The following is a 19,257-nucleotide window of genomic DNA, read 5'->3' as shown; positions in this document are numbered from 1 at the left end:
GACTAGCTTATATCAGACTTGTCGCATGGGGCTCTTTCAGGGGCCAAGAATAGAGGCGTGGGTTAACTCACATGGTGGGGCTTGATAACAGGCTACATGGGAAACCATCTCAACAGCCACACCATCATCTTCCAGCTGCTCTACGGCCTGGCAGCTGCTCTGGTAGCTTGCCTTTCACGTCACTCCCTTTCTTACTGTTTGTTTTTAGGGCATTTCTGCCTGCCAACTCCATGTGTCAACATCTTCAGGAAAGGCTCTTTCCTAGAGGCTGGTTATTGTCTGTAGGTGGCTGGAAGCAGTTATTTGCCCTTGGTGCCATTGGGCCGAGTCTTTCAGCCACTTCACGGACACTGGAGCCTGGTCTAAGCAGCCGTGGCCAGGACAGCAGTGGTCACATGGAGCAAGGCGTGGTGACTTACACATTGGAGGGGACTGTGACTGCTTTGTTCAGGAGAGGACGGCACAACATGCAAGCATCTTGAGATGTTATGGCCCGGCCAGTATATATGGAGTTAAAAAAAAGCGTGGCAGAGTTCTCTATCCAAAGCTCTGCCTCTTCTCTTACCAGTCAGTATTCCCTGTTAATTCAGATTGAGGAGGAGGGCCAGTGTCTTCAGCCTGATCTGTAAAGCCTTGCATGAGGTCGGTTCCCATGGGTGGCGCTGGGTTTCATCTAGTTAGGCTGTGTCCAGACTCGCTGAGCAAATGCTCCACTGGGATGTCTGCTACCATGCACAATGGGAGAATTGTGATGTTGCACATACATGTTACTGCTGGGTTAGGCAGGAGGCTAGTTGCTATTTCCTTTCATGGTTTTTACCTTCGGGGAGCTAGGATAGCTCCCAGGAGCTCATGGAAAGAATGGGAAAATGGCCTTGACCATGAGCTGGATTCCATGGAATGCTCTTGAGTTTTAATTTTGAGAAGGAAAAGGGGATCGAGCAAATTTGAAGTTATTCAGTCTAGCCCTGATCTTGGCTCTTGACCATGGTCAGTGGGACAGAATGCATCTCCTCCGTACGGATGAATCACAGACCCAGAGTTGGTTACCCCACCACAAGAGAATGCTCTCATATGTCATTTACTTGCTTTTGCAGAAAATACCCTGGGTCACATGACTCTGGTTATAGTTCATGACCAAAAGAGGCTTTAAAGTAATAATAATAAAAGCTGACACTCATGGTCCTCACTGTGTGCTGGGCAATGTTCTAAGGGCTTTAGGTCAGTGCTCATATAATCCTATCAGCCCTTGATGAGACAGCTACTGTTCTTTCCTGGGTCCTGTTTTTATTGTAGGGGGCCAAAACAAGCTCGTTTTCAAACCAGATCTCACTCTGGAAGAAGTGGAGGCAAAAAATCCCAAAGTGCACAGAGGCCGGTATCACCCCGAGGAATGTAAGGCTTCCCAGCGGGTCGCCATACTCATTCCACACCGGAACCGAGAGAAACACCTGCTGTACCTGCTCGAACACCTCCATCCCTTCTTGCAGAGGCAGCAGCTGGACTATGGCATCTACGTCATCCACCAGGTGAGTGTGGGGAGCACACCCAGGCTCTGCCCTCCCAGTCCTCCTCTCTGTGAGGAGAGACCGAGGGACTTGGCCCTCTGGGTATCTTAGGTAAAAGGAGCACCAAACTGTCACCAAAGAAAAGGTCTCCTACCTCATTTATCCATGAAAGGAGTAAAGGCAATTCTTGTCTCAGAGTGTGGAATAATCAGACTAAGTGCTGGGAATTTTACTGCCTCTGATGCGAACCTCTGGAGGAAGTCTGGTTTGTTTTATTTTTGTCTGTGTGAGCCCTTCTGTGTTAGCCAATGACTGCCCAAAGATTTTCTCCTGAGATTTACCTTATATTTCCTCCTGCAGCTGCTATACACTGCACGATGAGATGCTGGAATTTTTCATTATTGAGCATAGCTATTCAGTGGGGATCTAGGCAGGGGATCCTACAGATTACTGTGCTAATAGCCATGGAGTTCTAGGACTGTTTCCTCCTTTCTGACTATAACTTTTATTATATAAAACATTTTATGTTTCATTTTCACTTTCTCGACTCATGTATTAGGCTTCCAGAGGACAATTTAGTAGGTATACAGTAAGTGATAAGTGTAGGCTGGTTTTGAAGAATTTAGCTCTAAGTAGAGTGGCTGATGAAAGATGCCTGTATTTGGTATTAATGTTTATTGAAAAAAAAATAAGATATCCACTTAAATATCCGTGTCTAGCTCCCCCAAATTGTCCCAGACCGTCCAAATAATTTCCCCTCAAATCCTTACAGATGACAAGAATGCAAAATCATTAACTGCATGCTTCATATTCAAAATCATTAACTGCATTTTATAACCAGCAGTATTTGTTTTAGGACAACTTTCGACAAATCAGAAGATGCAGTTCTCCAGTGTATACTTTCTAATAACCAGGGGCCATTTTATAGGATTTGAAACAAAATTTTACTATTGGTTTATACTTATTTTTCTTTTTAACATTGTTAGTCATTCTCCATCCTTACTCAGGACAGCAACCCCCAATGTACAGTATTTTGTGACTAGAAAAAATATGTGTGCTTTGTTATTCTTTTCAGGAAAATACTGTGGTAACTTGAGAATTGCCTGTACTTCTGTTATGATAAACTGTTTATTAAACTGGAATTTATTCATAAGGAACTTGATGCAAATAGCCATAAAAAATTAATTCCGTAAAATCTTTTTCATATGACATAGCTTTGTTCATATTATTGTTTGAATTGTGTTCTCTTCTTACCCAGTGATGAATCCCTTTCCATGAGGTCACTATGAGGATTACCTTCTGCCATTAAATGTTAATGTTTGTTTATTTTTGAGAGTGAGAGAGACAGAGGGTAAGCAGGGGAGGGGCAGAGAGAAGGAGACAAAGAATCTGAAGCAGGGGCCAGGCTCGGAGCTGTCAGCACAGAGCCTGATGCAGGGCTCGAACTCACAGACTGTGAGATCATGACCTCAGCTGAAGTTGGACGCTTAACTGACTGAGCCACCCCTCACCCCAATAACTTCTGTTTATAGGTCCAGATTTCTTGTTTTTTTTTTTTTTTTTTTTTTTCTGGCAAGCTGTGTCTCTCAGAAGCTTAGTGCAAATTTGTTACATAGGGTAAGATTGGATTAGCTAGAAGTTAAACAGTAAAGCAATGATGGTAATTGGCATGACTACCATGTAAGAAGGTTTATAGTTTTATGTGGAATAAATGTATGTTTTTTAAAAAAATTTTTGAGTTATTTTTATTTGTATTTTAAAAGTATGACCTTTTAAAAAATTGTGGTGAAATACACATGAAATTTAGTATCTTAACTTTTTTTTTTTTTTTTTTTGGATCAAACCATTTTATTGAGGAGCTTCAAGGCAAGGTTGATGGACTGGGAGAACAGTGAAATCTGACACCCTGAGCCCTGCCAGAATCTCCCCAGGTTCACAGTCACTAAAAGTGCATCTTAACTGTTTTTAAGCATACAGTTCAGTAGTGTGAAGTATATTCACAGTATTGTGTAAGCACTCTCTAGAAATTATTCACCTTGCAAAACTGAAACTCTATACGCATTAAACAGCAACTGTCCATTTCAAGGCATGTTTATAGCTTTTAGAATGTAAATGTATATGGAAAAAAAAAACAAACACACAAGCAAGTGGTCTTTTATGATCACATCTACTCTGTTAGATCTTCATGTCACAAGTATATTCTTGTGCTTTGGAAAGAATAATTCCAGCTCTTGCCTCTGAACTGAAGAGAGGCATGGTGTGAAACCTTATCTCTGGAGCTTTTCAAGTTTTAATTTCTGTATCTATAGGCTGGAAGTAAAAAGTTTAATCGAGCCAAACTCTTGAATGTGGGCTATCTAGAAGCTCTCAAGGATGAAAACTGGGACTGCTTTATTTTCCACGATGTGGACCTGGTCCCCGAGAACGACTTGAACATTTATAAGTGTGAGGAGCAGCCCAAGCATCTGGTGGTTGGCCGGAACAGCACTGGGTACAGGTAAGCGGTACGGTAGCTCTGCCCAGGGCTTGCGTAGGCGGAGAAACTTGCTCTGTTGTCATCAAAGCTGTGGGGGGCGTAGTGTCCAGACTATTATAGAAAAATAAAGAACAGGAAAAATGGTCCAGGACGTATCACTTAGAGTTCAAAACAGGAATTATACCAACCCTGGCAGAGGATGAAAGAGGAAGGGAAAGAACAGGATAGGGAAGGCAATCCAGGCATTGCAAATGAGGGCCAGCCCCGCCCACGGCACCCCCACGGTGCAGCTTTCACAAGCAAGTCCACACTGAGTAGGTGTCCCTGACTTCCCCTTCTAGCAGGCAATGAGAGCATGCGCCTTCGGTCAACGTTTAGGCCTCTGTTGTGAAACTGACTCTTCTTTTCAGACTGTGACATCTTCCCAGGGTTCTGAGGGAGAGTGGGGAAGGGCATATCCACTGAGTAGTCTGTTCAGGGGCAGGACACCCAGGACAAGTTCCTCACTCTCACAACCACTGTGAGAATTGCTTAGACACCATCATTTCTATCTTCGTTTCCATCCCCTCCACCTCTGAGCAGACACATAGCTTCTGTTCAGCCTTACTGACTTTGAACCCAAGCCCCGTGTAACACTTGGGATATAAACAAATGCCTAGAATAAGCCACAATGGGTGAGCACACGAGGTCTTTAAGAAACACTTACGGAAGGGTCTAAAGCTCTTCCCCAGAGAACATGGCACCTTCATCTTGTGCAACCGTGGGAGTTTCCCAGCTTCCAAGATGTGGAAGCAAGAGAGAACATGGCGTGGTTTTGGGGGGAAATGCAGGTAGTTCATTTGGGCTGGAAAATGAATGTCTGGGATGGTGGAGGGAGGGGAGGCAAGAGATGAGGGTAGGCAGATTATGCAGGCCTTGTTCAGTCTGCTGAGGAAGTTGGATTTCCTGTGGAAGGGACTGGGGGGCATCTGACACATGGTTACAGCTGAAGAATGACAGGAGAAAGCTCATTGCTGGCCTTTAGTGTATTGAGTGGAGTGAGGCAGAGGGGAGAAGCTGGGAGAGGAGATGCCATGCTCCTGAATTAGGCAGGGATAGTGGGGCCAGAGGGCAGGGGAGGGGTCTGGAAGAGAATCACAGGATTTTTTTCCTTTGAGGAATTATATCCTGATTCTTACCTGGACGTTTTGTTTTCTGGTCTCCTAGAGCCACCTCTGCATGGAAGAAAGCAGCTTACTATGTCGGGGTACCTTGGCATTTTCAGAAGCATGTCAACCATATGCGTAAAATTTATAAGCTATCACCATGTATATAACACAGAATACCTGTACTTTGACCCTTTCATAGGGTCCAGTTCTTTCTGAACATCTGTGATAAGACATTATAATCACACAAGATTGTTTTCGTTGTTTATTTCAGAGTGTAGCTACACGGGATTGTTTAAAGGCTTTCTGTTGGGATTCTAGATTTTTTTTTTTAAGTCAGACCTCAAGAATCTGAATTCTTGGGCTTTTCTGCTGGAAATAAATTTTCAGCAAAACTTCAGTGCCACAATCAGATGCTACTTACTCTAAAAACAGCCCTTGTATGAATCTTGATGTTTTGATTTGTTCTTGTAACTGGCCAGACATTTCTTTTATAACTAGATATCAGAGAGCCTTTGTCGTCTTTGAGTAACTGGCAGGGTTTTCTTAATAGGAATCAGGTGATTGAATGTGTCTTCTCTTCTGATCTGGATGTAAGAAGTTCTGAGCCAAATCCATGGCTTTCTTTCAGAAGCTGAGAGAAGAATCTATCTGTAGATCAGAGTTCTAATATATTTCCCATGTTAATCTTCTGTTCTGATTTAAGTTTTCCTCTGGTCCTGGTTGTTTGTTATTTACGTTTTTCTACTTCTTTATATGAATCATGTAAACCGCCTCATCTTCTGGGGCCAGAGAGAGGTGAGTGCAAGTAATGTAGGAATTGCTCTTATCTCCGCTTACCTACTTCTTACCTTTGTTACTTTGGGCAAAGCCCCTCTATTTGCCTGGAGGGCCGGTGGGGTTGAAGGTAGCTAAGTGTCTTCTCCCTGCTGGTCACTATGTTTCACTGAGTCACAGAGCTTAAAACCCCACCCACTTTAGCTTTAATCATTGTTACCACAGCCCCATGAGGAGAAATACAAGAAGTTTTTACCCTGCAGAGGGAAGAACTTGAAGTAATTTGCCCTGTCTCGGACTCTGATGAGGCCAGAAAAAAATCTTGTTTATCCTACTGACTATGGATCAGTGATGAAGCCCTGCACCAGCCTGTGGGAAATTTTACTGCCAAGAATTCCTTTGGTACCTGCCTGCTTTCTTCAAGGACTCTACTGTTATTTTATGACTATGTTTTCCCTACCGTTGGGCCTTACAGCCCTAAAAAAAAAAAAAAAGTGTTCCAAGGCCAATTTAATATTTAAGCTTTTCCTGGTAATAAGAAAAGCCAAAAGCAAAGATCAATGAACACGTAGACGTTAGCCATCTAAGAAATAGCTGGGAAACTAAGAGTTCCTTAAACCTTTCTTACGGTACCTCCCACTGCATCTACACTGCTTTCTGGGTGCTCCCAGACAGCCCTCCTTTGTGTGTCTCTCCACTTTTCCTCATGGAGTTCTGACCACCAAGAGTTTCCCCATTTTCCTACCTATCTGAATCCTCCCAGACCCACCTGCTGGCCCCCTGATGCATGGCCTCTCCTTCCTCAGAACGCTGATGAAGTTTGCCTCTTGTGTTAGACTATAAGCTCTTTGAGGGCAGGGCCTACCTGTTACAGCATCTAGCCAGCGGTTTTGCACACAGTGGATAGTGGTTATTTAATACATCACTCCCAAATCAGTGATGCTGGTTCTCTTCTGGTGACCCATTGTTGGTGCTTGGCAGGTTGTGCCTGGGCAGTGATGCTGCTCGGTGTCCTGATGAAGCTGCTGGTCTCAGGTCCTTAATCCCTTGTCAGAGTCCAGTGGCCATGGCTTCAAGTCACTGCAGTGGATGTCTTGGCCAGTAACGGCTGCCTTCTGAGCCCTGCATTCCTTTTGTTTATTTTAGGTTGTTGTAATACCATTTTCTAGAATTTTAGGTTGAGGGGTTATAAGTAAATCTATTCCCCTGTGGGTTAAACAGGGCCTCCCCATCTATACTCAGAACATAGAAATAGCTGAATTACAAATTGGCTTTTGGGACTGACTCCACCTGTTAGATAGCAATGCCTATGTGTTTATTGATCTTTCCTTTTGTTTGTTTTTTAAAGTTTATTTTTATTTATTTTGAGAGAGAGTGCAAGCGGGGGAGGGAGATAGACAGAGGGAGAGATAGAATCCCTAGCTATCTGCTGATAGCGCAGAGCCTGATGATGTGGGGCTCTATCTCACAAATGTGAGACCATGACTTGAGCCAAAATCAAGGGTTGGATGCTTAACCTACTGAGTCGCCCAGGTGCCCTGCAAAGCAGAAATATTTAATTGGTCCTGGAATACTTTGAAGTGAAGTTAATTAAAGTTAGAAATTCTCCATATATTCTTATCTTTTTATCTAGTAACATCTAAGTTATTAAGCTGCCCTCATTTGCATTTCTGAATTGTTACAGTGTGATATTCAGGGGTTATCTTTATTTCTCAGATATGCTAATTTGTGTGCCAATAATCCATAAGAGTCCGTATGACTGGGAGGTGCTCTCTGACCTCTCAAGGTCCTTCTTGACCTCTTCTCCCTTCCCTTTTTCTTATCGTATCCACATAGCTCCACTCTGTGCTCTCTTATCACCTACTATGTTGTCTTCAGGCCATGTCTCCTACTCCTGCCCCTTCAGCTACTGCCTCTTGACATCTTAGTTCCAAAGTCGTATCTGTAGCCACTCTTCTCTTTTGAACTTGAACCCTATATCCTTTTGCCCACTAGCAAAAGCACTAGGGGTATCTCAAATTCAGCTTATCCAAAACATAAAATTCAGTGTCTTCCTCTTATTGTTCTGTGTACTCTTTTTTTTTTTTTTAATTTTTTTTAACGTTTTTATTTTATTTTTGAGACAGAGAGAGACAGCATGAACAGGGGAGGGTCAGCGAGAGGGAGACACAGAATCTGAAACAGGCTCCAGGCTCTGAGCTGTCAGCACAGAGCCCGACGTGGGGCTCGAACTCACGGACTGCGAGATCATGACCTGAGCCGAAGTCGGATGCTTAACCGACTGAGCCACCCAGGCGCCCCTCTATTTTTTTTTTTTTTTTAAGACTGTATCATCTACCTTGTTACCCAAGCCAGAAACCTTAGGATTGTTGAGGTGCCTTGGCTTCTCCACCACGCAGACAATGAGATGGAGATTTGCATGCAGAGAAGTGGAGTTTGCAGACAAAGTGTGTGAGGAGCTGTGTCCTCTCTACCTGACCCCCGCCCCAAAAAAAAAAAAAAAAAAGTAAAAGTAAAAAAACAGTATATTCATTATGGCATTCATTCATGCTGAACCTGGAGGCTGCCTCAGAATCCTTCTTAACCCTGTGCCCTTGGCAGCCATTACTATTCACTGGATTGGCACGTGAGATGAAATCTGTTGTTCACCCTGATGTCGTGCTGCACATTTATAGGTACCTCTGTAGACCTCCACACACAAACATTCACAGTAACAGGTGGATAGCACTTTGCTTAGTGAGCGGATGTGAGCACTTACGTCGACAGGAAAGAAGGGCAGACAGGGAAGGCCAGGAACGTTGGGGGAGGTGGATGTCAAGTAGGGGTGGATGGATGAAAGTGCATGGTCCTCATACTGTTCCTAGAATCCCAGGCCTGAAATAGAGATTTCTGAAGAGTGTGTGGAGAACAGACGGCCTTGTGCTAATGTTACCTTCTCTCTCCTCTCTTTTGCTCCAGGTTACGTTACAACGGATATTTTGGGGGTGTTACTGCCCTAAGCAGAGAGCAATTTTTCAAGGTGAATGGATTCTCTAACAACTACTGGGGATGGGGAGGCGAAGACGATGACCTCAGACTCAGGTGAACAACAGGGATAGGTCCCCTTCATGGGGCTCTGCTGTCTATCAGTGGTGGCTCTGGAAATCCTCATTTGTGGATAGTTCCTCTCGATGCCAGTCCAGCAGGTCATAAGGCCGTGGAGTCCGGCTTAAAAGGGGGCAGGGGGCAGGGGGCAGGGGGCAGGGGGAGGGCAGGATGGCCCAAATTGCCGTTCGCCATTGGCAGTTCAGAAATGATGGAGGGTCGTTTGTTTCTGCGGGTGTTTAGAGACCAGAAGTGTTGATGGGGGTTTCTGCGGACTTGGTGGGTATTACTTACAGAGACAGGGTCCAGAACTCTGCAAAACTGCAATTTGAGGAAAGTGGCCAGAGAGCCTATTGTAAGCCTGTAGCTTTTTTTTTTTTTTAATGTTTATTTACTTTTGAGAGAGAGAGAGAGAGAGAGAGAGAGACAGACCCTGAGTGGGGGAGGGGCAGAGAGAGAGAGGGAGACACAGAGTCTGCAACAGCTGTCAGCTCAGAGCCTGATGCGGGGCTCGAACTCGGGAACTACAAGATCATGACCTAGGCCAAAGTCTGATGCTTAACCAACTGAGCCACCCAGACACTCCTGTAAGCCTGTGCTTTTGACCAGACACCAGGGAATCCTGGCACAGTTCTCAATTTCCAGAGCAGAGAATGCCAACAGCCTGTGAGGAGTGGCACACCCAGGATCAGACCAAGATTCCCTTTCACCCTTATGCCTTAGCCAGCCCCCCACACTGGGAGCAACTGCTGGCCTGACACCCCAGCCAGACTCAGGGCTGCTGGCATTACCCTCAGGCTCTCTTGCACTACTTTCTGCTCTGGGGGCTCAAAGGGAGTATGTCTGGAGTCTTCTCTCAGCTCCCCCCTCCCTGCCAAACTTGGGTTTTGTGACCCAATCTTATCCCTAGCTCCCAAGAATAAGTATTCAGTAGCCTCAATTGAGGCGAGTATCTTCAGACTTCTAATAATAAGGCTTTGGGGGCGATTGGGAGACCCTCTTTCCTCCTACTGTTGCCTCTTAGAAAGGACATTTCTTTTCTATTTTATTTTTTAATGTTTCTTTATTTTTGAGATAGAGACAGAATGCGAGTGGGTTAGGGGCAGAGAGAGAGGGAGACCGAAGCAGAAGCAGGCTGCAGGCTCTGAGCTGTCAGCACAGAGTCCCGACACGGGGCTCAAACTCATGAGCTGCGAGATCATGACCTGAGCCCAAGTCGGATGCTTAACCGGCTGAGCCATCCAGGCGCCCCTACGAAGGACCTTTCTTAGCTGGGGTTCTGAAGTAATAGATGTGTGACTGCCAGAACTGCCCCAGTGCTTTAGTGTGAAGGAGCCAGGGCTCCATGTTGGTCTTGCTCCCATGTCTCGGCTGAGAGTCTCTGGAATGTTTCTGGCAGGAGAGAATGCATTTCCCTCACCACAGGCTCCATAGGAATGGTCATAGTGATGGGCATCAGTACTCTAAGGCCTGGCCCGTTGGCAGCCCGTGTGGCTGTGGCTTATGAAGTAAACACAGGGCACCTGTTGGATTTCTGGGCAAGAGTAGCAAGGACTAGAGGTAAACAGTATCCCTCATGTTCCCCAAATCATTTCACTGTCCAGATGGGATGACTAATAGAATCTTGCATGTATTATGTGACTTCACTATCTTCTTGATCCTCCTCAGCTTCAAGGCAGGGGGGAGACCCCAGTTTTGCTTTCATTTGAGGAGAACATCATGGTCTCCAGAGTCGTTCTTGACTAATAACTATGAATAAACCAATGACTTGAACATAAACGTTTCCTGAGGTGTTTTAGAAAATGACAAACTATAAATTGACACCTCCCCTTTTACCCCAATAATAAATGTTAAATGTGATTCTTTTATAGACTTGCTGCCTGAGGCCGGATGTTAAAAGATTGCTTTTTTTTTAATATCCTAATTTTAATATTCTAATATCCTAATAATCAAGCTCTGTGTGACTGTGTGTGTGTGTGTGTGTACATATATGTAAATTTTTGCAAATGATTCTTCTTAAGTATCTAGTGGTAGATGAAGTGGGATAGACTTTTTTTAAAAAAACACTTCTATTATTCTTCTAGGGTTGAGCTTCATAGAATGAAAATAATCCGGCCAATGCCTAATGTGGGTAAATATACAATGATCTTCCACACTAGAGACAGAGGCAATGAGGTGAATATAGAACGGTAAGTCCTGGATTCATATGGCTGGCAGGCTACCTGCTTAGTTTCTTCTGTCAGTGAGGTCTGCTGAATTCAATCAGATGAGCCAGTTTCTTTTGTTCAAAACTTTTTATTAAGGCAGTTTTCAAACAGACACAAAAGTAGAGGGAGTGGTATATGGAACCCTCATGTGCCCCATTCCTAGCTGCGACAGTTACCAACTCACATCCTCTCTCCCTTCTCCTGCTTTTTCTTCCTCCCCCGCTAGATTATTTAGAAGCAAATCTGATATCACAGCATATCCTGTGTAAATACTTCAGTATGTATCCTTAAATATAAGAAGTCTTAAACCAGTATACCTAAAATGAAAACCAGTATACCTAAAATGAAATTAACAGTACTTCTTTAATATCATCAAATATCCACTTAGTGTTTGGATTTCCTTGATCATCTCATAATTTTTTTTCCCTTAACCGTTGGTTTATTCACATCAGAATCTAGACACAATCCACACATTGCATTTGGACGATCTCTCTGAAATCTCTCAGTCTGTAGATTACCTCTCTACTACCTTTTGCCTGCTGCATTTTATTTGTTGAACAAATCAGGTCATTTGTCTCCTGCAATTTCATACCTTGTGGATTTTGTGACTTGCATCCTGGTGGTATAACTTCATATGTGCCTCTGACCTCTACATTCCCTTGTAAGCTGGGAGTTAGATCTGGAGGCTTGAACAGAGTGCAGTACTATTCAGGGTTAGAACACTTCATCAATGATGTCACATCTCTCTTCTTGTATCACAACTGGAAGATATGATGGCTTGTTGGGTCTTTGTGATATTAAGATTGATCTGTGGATTTAGGTGCTACCAGTCCCAACCAGGTTCCCCATCAGTCTTTCACCTGATGATTTTATCAGCCATCGGTGCTCATTGAATATATTTATTATTCCATTGGGAATCACAAAATTCTGATATTCTATCATGCCTTCTGCATTTATTAGATAGATTTTTCTGCAAAGAAGGCCTTGCCTTCATCTGTTTGAGTATGCCAAGGTATGGTTCTTATAGAAAAGGCAGATAAAGGGAAAGAATCAGTGCTGATTTTTCATTTTTCAAAATGATGACTTGATGTTCCCTAGCATCCTTCAGGATGTAGTTAATATTCTTTTCAATGCTCAGTTTATCTCATTGTTGGCAAGTGGAATCTTCTTCAGGCTGACTCCTGAGTCCTTTGACATAACTACACTAGTTTTGAGAGCTCCCTTACCTGTGCTTCTATGTGATGAGCTGTTCTAGGCTTACCATATACTTTTCTTGCCCCAGGAATTAGACCTTTCACCCAGGAACCCGGCAGATAAGCCAGTTCTTTATGGGACTGTAGTTGAAGAATCTACAGTTCTTTGTTCTGATATTTTCTTCTACATTTTATTTTATTTTATTTTTTTTTTAAATTTTTTCAACGTTTTTTATTTATTTTGGGGACAGAGAGAGACAGAGCATGAACGGGTGAGGGGCAGAGAGAGAGGGAGACACAGAATAGGAAACAGGCTCCAGGCTCTGAGCCATCAGCCCAGAGCCCGACGCGGGGCTCGAACTCACGGACCGCGAGATCGTGACCTGGCTGAAGTTGGACGCTTAACCGACTGCGCCACCCAGGCGCCCCTTCTTCTACATTTTAAAACAATATTAGGGGTGACTGGGTGGCTTAGTCAGTTAAGCGTCTGACTGCAGCTCAGGTCATGATCTCATGGTTTGTGGGTTCAAGCCCCGTGTCGGGCTCTGTGCTGACAGTTCAGAGCCTGGAACCTGCTTCGGATTCTGTGTCTTCCTCTCTCTCCGTCCATCCCTCGCTTACACTCAGTCTCTGTCTCAAAAATAAATAATAAACATTAAAAAAACAGTATTAAAATATTATAGGGCTTTGTTAGAGCTTATACTTTAAAACAATATTAAAAGGCTTTTAATGGAACTTGGGTGTATTATGCTAAGTGAAATAAGTCAGTCAGAGAAAGACAAATATGATTTCATTCATATATGGAATTTAAGATACAAAACAGATGAACATAAGGGGAGCAAAAATAGTATAAAAACAGAGAGAGACAAACCATAAGAGACTCTTAAAAACAGAGAACAAGGGGCGCCTGGGTGGCGCAGTCGGTTAAGCGTCCGACTTCAGCCAGGTCACGATCTCGCGGTCTGTGAGTTCGAGCCCCGCGTCGGGCTCTGGGCTGATGGCTCAGAGCCTGGAGCCTGTTTCCGATTCTGTGTCTCCCTCTCTCTCTGCCCCTCCCCCGTTCATGCTCTGTCTCTCTCTGTCCCAAAAATAAATAAACGTTGAAAAAAAAATTTTTTTTAAATAAAAAAAAAAAACAGAGAACAAGCTGAGGGTTGTTGGCAGGGCGTTGGGTGGGGGGTGGGGTGGGCTAAATGGGTGGTGGGCATTAAGGAGGGCACTTGTTAGGATGAGCACTGGGTGTTGTATATAAGTGATGAATCAATGAATTCTCCTGGAATCATTATTACACTATATGTTAACTACCTTGGATTTAAATTAAAAAAAAATAAAAATTGAAAAAAAGAAGGCTTTTAGCCCATGTGTTAGAATCTGCAACTTTAACAAAACAGTTACTTCTGTTTTCCATGCGTCTTTCTAGTCTTTGTCCATAGAAGTGCATTTTTCTCTTTACATTAAAAAAAAAAAAAATTAGGGGCGCCTGGGTGGCGCAGTCGGTTAAGCGTCCGACTTCAGCCAGGTCACGATCTCGCGGTCTGTGAGTTCGAGCCCCGTGTCGGGCTCTGGGCTGATGGCTCGGAGCCTGGAGCCTGTTTCCGATTCTGTGTCTCCCTCTCTCTCTGCCCCTCCCCCGTTCATGCTCTGTCTCTCTCTGTCCCAAAAAATAAAAAATAAAAAAAAAATAAAAAAAAAGAAAAAAAAAATTAAAAAAAAATTAATTACGGAATAGTTGCAAAATAATACTTACAAACTGTCTGAAAAGTGTGAAGATTCTTGGTACCATGAACAGTGGTAGTGCCCACCACCCAAGTTATATTTGTTACCTGTGACCCACCCCCCCCCACCCCTTTCCTTCCCCCAACCCGAGAGGTCATGGTTTCCTGAATTTTTGTGATTATTACTTGTGATAATGATCGTTATTTCTGCTGTTTCTTTGTTGTTGTTGTCGTTGTTGTTGTTTTTCCAGAGGTGTGTATCCCTGTGAAAAAGATTGTTTAGTTTTATATGTTTTTCAACTTCATACAAGTGAAATCATACTGTATTATTTTTCTCTGACCTTACTTAGCTCATTGTGTTTCTGATCTCTGTCCACATTGATACTGTCACCAAAACGTTTTGCTTTTCACCCCAAAATCCTAGAGACCAATTCAGCTCACCACATGCTTCACTCCCCACATCCCTGGGCTCCAGCCATGCAATTGCTGCTGCTTCTTGAAGCGCATCCTGCTGCTTTGCATGTCTCTGAATCTTGCATGGGATGATGACCCTGCCTGTTTGTCCTTTCCTGCACCTTTCTCCTAAGCCTCAGTCATGTCTACTTTCTCCGCGCCCCCTCCCCAGACTCCTTCACGAAGTCAGGTTCTGCTTCATTCATCCTCTTCTACATATATCCTGATTTTGTTTGAGACTCTTAGGAGAGGTGTGTACCCTCCTGCCTACAGACAGCACTATGGGAGGATTCATAGATACCCTGAAGCTTAGCCAAGGACCTGTTAGCAATGGATGGTGCGTATTGCATTGTGTCCATGTTACTTGTGCGTCCTTCTGTCCTGTAGACTGGGTGCATTGACTCTTCCCATCATGGGCCCCTAGGGTCTTAACATGAGGTCTGACACGTGAACACATGGCTATCATTGGTGTCCTGTTACTTTAGACGGGGAAAATTAACTTTTTGCAGCAGGAAATCCAGATGGTACGATAATTGACAAAGATGTTTTTGTCAAATTTGGGGGCAGGGCAAAAAGCAATGGAAATATGTGTTAAATTCTTGCATTACCATTTACACTGTTCTTTTTATCTTTAGGATGAAGCTCTTACATCAGGTGTCACAAGTCTGGAGAACAGATGGGTTGACTAGTTGTATTTATAAATTACTCTCTGTGGATTATAATCCTTTATATACCAACATCACGGTGGATTTCTGGTCTGGTGCATAACGTGACCTTGGATCTTCTGGTGACATTCGGAAGAACTGACTATTTTATTGCAGTAATTTTGGACTAGACACATTCGGAAGAACTGAATATTTTCTTTCAATAATTTTGGGCTAGAGACCAATAATTTTTGGACTAGTAGCACACATTAAGAACTTGTTGCAGCTAATTATTGAGCTGAACTTTTTCTTTTTGTATTTTCTTAGCAGAGCTCCAAGTAATACGGGATGTAAAACAATTGGAAGAAGACAGCTTTCTTGGTTGTTTTCCCCCTGAGGGTTAAATCTTGTAATACAGATACTTGAAGGACTGAGTATAAAAGGACTATTCAAAGAATACCATGAAGCCTAGCTACTTGAGAACTTGGATTGAAGGATATTTAAGTTTGGGCTAAGAAAGCCCACAGGAAATAGGATTGCTGAATGTCTCAGAGAACCAGAATTGTTCTCGTCTGTGGTAGAAAGGTACGAAGAAGTCTACCTGTTATTCATTTATCCTGCACGCTCCTCTGAAGAGCTGGGCCCCAGGTGGGAAGAAGGCCGCAGAAGAGAGGAGAAAGGTGAAGAATCAAGATGCAGTGAACTTGAGGATGAAGGGCTGGGAGGAGGACAGTGATGGAGAAGCAGCCACAGTTGTGCTGGTCACTGCTGCTGCTCCCTGTCCTGGGGGTCACCTGCCCAGACATGTCTTCCCAGGAATAGCCCAGCAGGGAACACATTATCTACTAGTTTTTAAAGTATTTTTGTAAAAATGATTTTGTACATGTAGGATATGAATTAGCTGTTTACAAATTACATATTCACTCACAATAGATCGAAAGTACCTCTGTAGTAAAATATGGAAAAGCTTTTGGTGCCTAGTCTTGGTTTGTCACTGTTGTTTGAGGCCTGTAGATGTGTTTATTTCAGTATCCATAATCCTCAGCAGTTTACAAGCAAATGAGACTGAGTCCCCTTACTCCCTTTCTTTTTTTTTTTGTATCCTTCTGTTCCTTCTTCCTGTTTTTCCCCTTTGTCAACTGGCGGCAGGCCCATGGCAGCTGCCTCTGCATCTCCTCTCCTGGGCCTATCATGCCTTTGTTCTCTTCATCCTCTTGTGCCTGCTCCTTCCCCACCATCAGCACTGGGTGCAGCAGGACTGGCCTCTGGGGCGCACCTCGTTGGTTATAGGATAGGAGGGGTGGAGGCCAGGGCTTGGGAAGCCTTTGATAAGGAAGGTGGGGCCGGGGCACTGACTTGGGCAGCAGCAGTGATTTGGGAGAGAAGCCACCAATACCTCTGAGCTTCCTGGGGTTGGGGGGCAGGGATGTGCAAGGATTATCTAAGGAAGGTAATAGGAAATGGATTCTGGGTCAGAACAGAAATAATATTTTGTTTGCATGAGTGAATGGGCACATAAATAAGGTAGATGTGGATGTTCTTAAGCAAGCATTAATGCAACCGTGCCCCAGGGTCTCTCCATCCATCCTTATTATATGACATTTTAATCGTTAAACTTTAACATGAACGAGTGCTAGCCAGTAAGTGTAAATAATGTCCTTCCCAAACAGGGAGAGGGAGGGAATAGGAGGGTTTGGGGCTCCCAAGAAAGGCAGCAGTCACCTCCCAAGTGGGGAATGAGAATTTGAAAGGAAGATACATTTTATAGATAGGACAGGTTTACCTAGGGCTGGCCTGCTTTACGTCTAACTTAGTAGGGACAAGTAAAAGCTGTGTTTTTTCTCCATTTAGCAAAGAAAATAATGGTGGTTTTCATGTTCCTATTCTCTCTCTTTTCTGCAGAATCTTTAGCATGCTGCCCCACATTCTCTTAATTATAATCATATGCAGACTGCCCTGTTGTAATTGCCCAAAGCCCATGCCAGGGATCCCCATTTTGGAGGCTGTGGGTCCCAGGTCATGGTTGGGAGGGTAAAGGAAGAGAATAATACGTGCAAGGAATTTGAGGATCCGTATTTGAGAATTCAGTTTTTTATTAAATAGCAACAGAATATAGCCACTACAATGGAAATTCTGTGTTTTCAATGACGAGTAGGCATCTGCATTTTTTTTTTAATGTTAGAAACCACTGTACTATGCCTATTACTCTTCAGATCATTCTTGCAACCAATATAATGCACCAGTCGTTGAAATGACTCATTGTGAAACCTCTCAAGGTGGAACAGAATTTTTTAAGACCTAGGGGCATCTGGCTGGCTCAGTTGGTTAAGTGTCAGACTCTGGCTCAGGTCACGATCTCTGCATTGAGCCCTGCATTGAGTTCTGCACTGACTGTGCCCTGACAGTGCAGAGCCTGCTTCAGATTCTCCAGCTCCCTCTCTCTCTGCTCCTCCCCCGCTCACTCTTACTCTCTCTCTCTCTCTCTCAAAAATAAACATTTAAAAAAAAGGACCTCTATTTCTCTACCATGCCACTTTACCTGCACTGGGGAGTGACAACTGTCTGCTCATGGCTGCCATCCACCTCCTTGTCTCCACAGCTGGGCAGAGGAGTTCAGCCTCAAAGGAACCAAGTTTCCCCAATACCTGCCCTGTATGTTCTCATTGTCAACTGCAACAAAGAGACCAAGGTTTTTGAGCTTTGTAGATCTGCCTACCGTAATTGCTAAGGATTATAGGAGTGCAGTCTATTTGGACATCACAAATACTTGGAAGAGTGTGCTCCTTTAAAAGTTTGGGTTGGTTTTTTTCTCACTTCCACTTCCACTCAGTTTTACGATTCTTTATGCTCTTGTGATGTTTTTACACACACTTTATTGATCCTGTTGACTCTTGAGATAAGTAGGGTAGATGAGGAAGTAGAGGTTCTGAACAGGTGGGGGACTTGCCAGAAATGGCACAGCTAGTAAATGGCAGGGTCAGGGCACACACTCAGGTGTCCTGACTTCAAGATCACATTGCCTGCATCTTGGCTTCTCTCATTTTTTAATTTTTGGAGGGGGGCTGGCTTCTCTCATTTTCTTTTCCTTTTTTTAATAGACTGGGCACAAGTGAGCAAGAGCAGAGAGAGAAAGAATCCCATGGGGGGCAGAGAGAGAGACAAGTGGGGCTCACCAGAAGCAGGGCTCGAGCTCACGAACTGTGAGATCATGACCTGAGCCGAAGTCAGATGCTTAGCTGCCTGAGCCACCCAGGTACCCGGCTTCTCTCATTTTCAAAGGTAGTTTTCCTGTGTATATATCTTTGTCCTATTTCCCAGAGAAGTTTGGTATCTTCTGTGATCTAAAAAGTATGTTTCATTCTCATCTGGTCTCTGAACTTTTTTCCTGACTCCCTCCCTGGTTTTTCTGCCCTTAGCCCCCTCACTTCCACTCAAACCCCAATTGGACAGGTTTCTCGAGGGGTCCTAGATGCTCTGTGGATGGACTCTTAGGAGAGATGAAAGATATTTTCTGCTAGACTCAAAACCTCTACTTTCTCCAGTTTTTGTATGTACACAGTTCTTCTCAAAAGCCATTAACGTGTCCTACAAGATGGAACATATTCAGGTATATTTCATAAGTACTTTTTTGCCAATCACATTCCAAATTTTAAATGTATTCCTTAGTACCTTATTTAAGCTATTGCCACCGTCACTGGTTTTAAGTACACTGAAGACCATCTTATACCTGCTAAGAGGCCCTCAGAGGTCTGAAAGGTGTTCACAGAGGACTGGCTGAGAGGGTCTCACTCTCAGGGAGCTTGACTGTACCAGCAAAGGGTCCATTGTTCCATTGATGACTGTTGAAGTTGAAAACTCAAAATCAAACCTCGTGTGTGTGTGTGTGTGTGTGTGTGTGTGTGTGTGTGTAATTTTTGTCCTTGGAAGAGAGGTTGGTGAAGGGTGGGTCATAATAATAATTGAATGCTTGCTCTGTATTGGCCAAGTTACCTGTGTGATTTTATTTATTTTTTTTTTTTAATTTTATCTTGCCAGTAGCCCTGTAGCTGTGTATG

General features: G+C 43.7%; 1 protein-coding gene across 8 annotated transcripts in view; it reads left to right on the top strand.

Annotated features, from left to right (window-relative positions):
• The window catches only part of LOC121026811 (beta-1,4-galactosyltransferase 4), a 28,756-nt gene extending 12,582 nt beyond the window's left edge, over positions 1 to 16,174 (top strand). For 4 of the 8 annotated variants that reach the window (XM_040469592.1, XM_040469591.1, XM_040469593.1 and 1 more), the window contains 6 exons: positions 1,297 to 1,529; positions 3,818 to 4,005; positions 8,865 to 8,987; positions 11,075 to 11,179; positions 14,797 to 14,895; positions 15,194 to 16,174. In XM_040469592.1, the coding sequence (XP_040325526.1) occupies positions 1,297 to 1,529; positions 3,818 to 4,005; positions 8,865 to 8,987; positions 11,075 to 11,179; positions 14,797 to 14,895; positions 15,194 to 15,326 (881 nt within the window). In that variant the 3' untranslated portion in view covers positions 15,327 to 16,174. Of the gene's footprint in view, positions 1 to 1,296; positions 1,530 to 3,817; positions 4,006 to 8,864; positions 8,988 to 11,074; positions 11,180 to 14,356; positions 14,896 to 15,193 lie in introns of those variants that run through there. The other 4 variants (XM_040469597.1, XM_040469595.1, XM_040469596.1 and 1 more) reach the window with 4 other exon arrangements.
• The last annotated feature ends 3,083 nt before the right edge of the window (positions 16,175 to 19,257 follow it).

Source organism: Herpailurus yagouaroundi, unplaced genomic scaffold (genome assembly GCF_014898765.1).
Source record: "Herpailurus yagouaroundi ecotype Mexico unplaced genomic scaffold, PumYag 162525, whole genome shotgun sequence".
NCBI classification, from domain to species: domain Eukaryota; kingdom Metazoa; phylum Chordata; class Mammalia; order Carnivora; family Felidae; genus Herpailurus; species Herpailurus yagouaroundi.
The sequence above is the reverse complement of the archived record's forward strand: the minus strand, read 5'-3'. Positions and strand labels throughout refer to the sequence as shown.